The sequence below is a fragment of the Habropoda laboriosa genome, unplaced genomic scaffold, assembly GCF_001263275.1.
Source record: "Habropoda laboriosa isolate 0110345459 unplaced genomic scaffold, ASM126327v1 scaffold1166, whole genome shotgun sequence".
In the NCBI taxonomy this organism is placed as follows: domain Eukaryota; kingdom Metazoa; phylum Arthropoda; class Insecta; order Hymenoptera; family Apidae; genus Habropoda; species Habropoda laboriosa.
The window spans coordinates 28,860-34,756 of NW_017101233.1; the positions used below are offsets into that span (position 1 = coordinate 28,860).

The 5,897-nt window shown below is 43.5% G+C and overlaps 1 protein-coding gene across 1 annotated transcript; it reads right to left on the minus strand.

The window, feature by feature from the left end:
* Nucleotides 1-3,888: 3,888 nt before the first annotated feature.
* On the minus strand, nt 3,889-4,419 carry LOC108578088. The gene has a single exon (XM_017941343.1). It carries the CDS (start codon nt 4,417-4,419, stop codon nt 3,889-3,891), a length of 531 nt encoding a protein of 176 aa, XP_017796832.1.
* Nucleotides 4,420-5,897: the final 1,478 nt, after the last annotated feature.

Sequence of the window (5,897 nt, forward strand, 5' to 3'; positions counted from 1 at the left end):
CCCTGGCTGTGGCCAATATCCCGGCGTATAGCTCTGCGGGGGCCACGGTCAGTGTCACCGCCGCTGATCTAGTAGTCTCGGGGTATCTGTAATTTTAACTCCTGGGAATCCGAACCGACCCCTTTATTCCTCATCCTAGTTTCCCATCACTTATCTTCCCACGGTACTGCGAATGTGAAAAAAAAACGACAAGCATCGAGCCGGAAGAGAGAGAATCGGAGCAGCGGTGAGGATAAAAGAAGCAGATTATAAGTGAACAGCACCGGCGTTGCGTGGGGTTACTTTTTATTATAATAAACGCAAAAGTATTTAACAAAATCCCACAGTACCAATAGGTTTTCGGTACCTCATTGTTTTGCTTCTATTATTTCCAATGGTTTAACCCCACCCCGCTCCGAGGCCACCACACGCTACTGCTTCCCGGAGGCTGAGTTGGGCATTAGGTTAGTTTTTTTTCTAGAAAAACTCTTCCAACGCCCAGCTCGCAGTATTCTCTCTTTTTCCTGGGTTCACAACTCCCTCGTTTTTACTTTCATGACATTTTCCCAAGAGTATACAGGGTGTTTGGTAACTGGTGGTACAAGCGAAAAGGGGGTGATTCTACATGAAAGAATAAGTCGAAAATATAGAATAAACATTTTTCGTTTGAGGCTTTGTTTTCGAGAAAATCGACTTTAAATTTTCGTCGAGTACGCATGCACCCTACTATGCCGTGGATGAATGGATCTCGACGTTCGGTGTACGGTGGCCAGCATTTTCAACAATTTTTGCATTAATAAAGTAAATCTTGATAATTACATGCTTTATTATGGATCTCACTGTAGATCATTGTCTCGATGGATATTATCGCAGTTCAAGTTTGTTTTTATCGTAACGGAAAATTAGGAACACGTAATGAAATAATATGTTGAAGTAATCATAAAGTTTATTATTACAGAAATTGCTGAAAATTCTGCCGAATACATAATTCTGCTCTTCTAATTAAATTTCTATGAACGCTTTCTAACGTATTCTGTTGTTTTAATGTATGAAAGGCTACAATAATCTTTTCTTTTAATTGCTCGCAACTTGTGATTTCTTCAGAATACACAATTAATTTGATATGACTCCATAAATAAAAGTCAAGCGGAGTTAAGTCAGGAGAGCGTGGTGGCCAAGCTATTGTTCCAGCACGACCAATCCAACTTTGGTAATGTTGGTTTAAAAAATCTCTCACTTGACGACTGAAATGTGGCGGTGCACCGTCTTGCTGAAAAATTAAATTTCTTCTAGTTCTCAGCGGTACATCTTCCAATAATTCCGGTAGTTTGTTTTGTAAGAAATCGAAATATGCTGCTGACGTTACATTTCCTTCGAAAAAATATGACCCAGTAATTAGATGCCCGATTATGCCAGCCCAGACGTTTACGTTCCATCTTACTTGAAAATGTGTTTCAAGAATAGAATGAGGATTCTCAGTTTGCCAATTATGCACGTTATGGACATTGCACATGCCGTCCCTTGTAAATTTCGCTTCATCGGTCCATAAAATTTTTAACAGAAATTCTGCATCGTTGGCATGCTGTTGAAGCAACCAATGACAAAATGCCTTTCGCGAAATCTTATCATGAGGTATGAGTCCTTGTACTCTGGTGATATAATAAGGATGTAAGTTGTTTTCGTGTAGAATTCGAAGAATCGTGAAGCAACTAAGATTATACCGCAAAGAAAGGTTTCTTGTACTTACAGTCTGTCAAGAAAGAGCGTGGTCGGATAAATATACAAAAGAATTTATTAAATAAAATTGTTATATACACATATGCGTTGTACTCAATAAGAAAAATGATGCAATTATGTTAATAATGCGTCCAGTCACCATCGGCGTCGATAATTGCCTGGCATCTCCGAGGCATGCTTTCGACTAAATTGACGGCGTATTCTAGCGGCAAGGATCTCCAGATCCGACGAATCTCGCAAGATAACTGCTTCAAAGTGTGCGTGCATTTTCCACGAAGCTTCTGCTTAATATACGCCCACACATTTTCGATGGGATTTGCATCGGGCGACTGCGACGGCCAATTCAATGTAACAATGCCAGATTGGTTCTTCCACTCGGTACAGAGCTTGCTGCGGTGTTTAGGATCATTGTCCTCCTGCAGAATCCAATCCTCATTTTTACTGATGAACCAACGTTTGGCAGACGGTAGCAAAGCCTTTTTGTAGATTTGCAGCATTTTCTCAGCATTTAGGTTGTAGGTAAACAGGTGCAAAGTGCCGAATCCCTGCTTTGAGAAGCAGCCCCAAAGATGCACCTTTATTCCGTGTTTTACGGTCCGCTGGACAAGCCTATTGGTGGAAGTTGACCAGGCTCGCGTGAGGATACAACGTGCCCATATAGAACATTCATCAGTAAAAATTACGTTGTTAAAATCTTCAGCGATATTCTCGTGCGCCCAAGCGAGTCGCTTCGTCACATGTTTTTCAGTCAACAGAGGTTTCTTCATTGTGTTGCGCCATTTCAGGTCATGAGCATGGAGATGGGTTCGGATAGCTTCGTACGATATATCTAAACCTTTTGACTTTAATTTTGCTTGTCCTTGACGCAGTGTCAAAGCAGGATTCCGCGAAAACAGATTCACTATTCTTTTTTCGTCTTTTTCGTCCACTTTGCCTATCGAGCCACGTTGCGGTAAATCATCGACATTTTTTGCCAGTTTATATCGCTGTATCCACTTCTGTACGAATGCTTTCGACTTTCTCATGTATTTAGCAGCCGCTGATTGCGACATTTTCGGACCTTTTGGGTGGGTGCAAAGGAACACAGCCTCGTAGCGCGACGCGTATTTAGCACTCATGACGCTTAACGTGTTTCTCTTCCAAAAAATCAACGACAATTGAATCTTTCTTGACAATGCATCAAGGACAAAGCTTCCTTCTATCGGCTCACGAATAAATTAGAGTGATATCTTTTATTAGCTGTCGGTAAAGTCGATCACGCTCTTACTTGACAGACTGTATATGTCGCGGTTCACAGTTTTCACAATTCACAACTAAATTGAATCCAAGTCCCCTAACACTTGTTTCACCAAAAGTAATGTTTGAATCACACGTTTTACACTTTATAATACTGCTTAAAGTTGTAAACAGTGATACAAATTCAATTATTCTGTATCCGTGGCTCGCAATTATAGGTACTTCCAACGAATTGCCAGATAGTTTTCTAGCGGACGCACTTGTTGAAGCCGCTTTGCCTTTAACTTCATGGGGATTCTGTGGACGCTTTCTTTTCCGTGGCCTGCTTATTACTTAAACGTTTGACAGAGGATTGCGATACCCCACATTTTCTAGCAATCTCTCGTTGGCTATATTCTGTATTGCGAATTAATGCAATTACAGACGACTTTTGCTCTGTAGAAAGATCTTTACGTTTGCCCATCTGAAAAATTCCAATCGAAGATCAATCGACTGATGCCTTTTTTAAAACCACAATAAAAATTATAGGCAGTAGTATTAATTAGTGAAATAAATACTTACCTTAGAACTTCTAATGCTGTGCAAAATGAAATGTGCAAAAATTAATATTGAGAGCCTTGATTATAATGTAATACACAACAAGCGAAAACTACAAAATTTCTAGGTTAAGAAACACTTCAATCAGAATTCGATATTACCGACCTAATTTTAAATCAAACCAACTACATTTGGATAGGCAACCCATAAGGCAACCTTGTAGTACGAAATCATTACCTCATAGGTTGAAAACAGCGTTGAATTCCTTATAGGATTTCAAAAAGTACCAATTCTTCAGGTGAGTCTAATAAAGTGAGCAGGGGCTGTAGGTAAACAGGTGCAAAGTGCCGAATCCCTGCTTTGAGAAGCAGCCCCAAAGATGCACCTTTATTCCGTATTTTACGGTATAGGTTTTACAAGCCTATTGGTGGAAGTTGAGCAGGCTCGCGTGAGGATACAACGTGCCCATATAGAACATTCATCAGTAAAAATTACGTTGTTAAAATCTTCAGCGATATTCTCGTGCGCCCAAGCGAGTCGCTTCGTCACATGTTTTTCAGTCAACAGAGGTTTCTTCATTGTGTTGCGCCATTTCAGGTCATGAGCATGGAGATGGGTTCGGATAGCTTCGTACGATATATCTAAACCTTTTGACTTTAATTTTGCTTGTCCTTGACGCAGTGTCAAAGCAGGATTCCGCGAAAACAGATTCACTATTCTTTTTTCGTCTTTTTCGTCCACTTTGCCTATCGAGCCACGTTGCGGTAAATCATCGACATTTTTTTCCAGTTTATATCGCTGTATCCACTTCTGTACGAATGCTTTTGACTTTCTCATGTATTTAGCAGCCGCTGATTGCGACATTTTCGGACCTTTTGGGTGGGTGCAAAGGAACACAGCCTCGTAGCGCGACGCGTATTTAGCACTCATGACGCTTAACGTGTTTCTCTTCCAAAAAATCAACGACAATTGAATCTTTCTTGACAATGCATCAAGGACAAAGCTTCCTTCTATCGGCTCATGAATAAATTAGAATGATATCTTTTATTAGCTGTCGGTAAAGTCGATCACGCTCTTACTTGACAGACTGTATGTCAGGATGTTGTAACATGTCCCTTAGTATTTGCTCTTCAACATTCACACTAACGTGTCGTCGACGACCACCATGTCGTCTAAGTTGTTCAAAAGAACCATACTCGCCGAGGGTTCGTTCTACTCTTTGAATAACTCGTCTGTCAGGATGTCGACGATTGGGATACCGGTGTCTGTAATGATTAGCTGCGGCTGATGCGTTTCCACCACACGCACCTAACGAAAGTATCATGTCCGTATATTCCCGATTGCTGTATGTAGACATGATGGTAGACTAATAGATACTGATAGTGTTTAGCGATAAAAGTCGGATAGTAAGATAATAGGTAGGAAAACACTTCTGTGACATTGGAAGTGTTTATCAACATAACTTCAGTCGAGACAATGATCTACAGTGAAATCCGTTATAACGAGACATGATCAAGTGCATGCGTACCGGGCGAAAATTCAAAGTCGATTTTCTCGAAAACAAAGCCTCAAACGAAAAATGTTTATTCTATATTTTCGACTTATTCTTTCATGTAGAATCACCCCCTTTTCGCTTGTACCACCAGTTACCAAACACCCTGTATATGAAACTCGGGTGACCTCATGAAACGATTTTATCATTTCGCGATTATCTCCTTCCTAACGGAGTGCCGCGATTTCGTGCGACCACCAGTACATCGGCCTCTGAAGCAGAGTCTGGGCCCGGGGCATTGCGCAGTCGCAGATCGACTGCATCGCGTCCCGAAACCACTCGGACTCCGCCTCCACGTCCGCGACGGGCCCGGTCTGCGGCTCCGGCCAGGCCACAGCAAGAAAGGCCGCCATCAGCGCGTCCTCATCCAGGGCCTCTGAGGCCCAACGGCGCGGCCGGTCGGCCGGGCGGCGCGGGTTGGTGTCGGCCATCTCCATATAAATATAGAGACGGTACGACAGGGTCTCGACCTCAGAGACCCTCCACCCCCAGACATGGGCTACCCCCAGGATAAATCCACGATGTTCTCCCCTTGGTATCGCACGCACGTGCTGGCCGACCCCCGATTGAACAATCGGAGGCCTAGGCCCGCCGCCCAGTCCAACACCGCCCCACCCCTCGCGTCCGTCCTGGGGGATCGTCGACACAACGTCCCGCAGCCCGCCCAGATACACCTTGAATGACACGAGGAGCCAGCGGGGCGGTGCGTGAACACTGACCACCACCAGGCCGCGCCATTCGACCGCCACAAACCTCTCCCTCCGCTCAATGAGCGTAGGGGGAAGGGACCGTGGCGGTCCTCCCGCGATAATCGCCACGGAGCCGCCCACGACCCCGACCTAGTGCGGTCGGTCGA

What these genes read in the sequence shown, in the direction of transcription:
- LOC108578088 (XM_017941343.1), bottom strand. Translation starts at nt 4,419, where the DNA reads ATGAGTGCTAAATACGCGTCGCGCTACGAGGCTGTGTTCCTTTGCACC.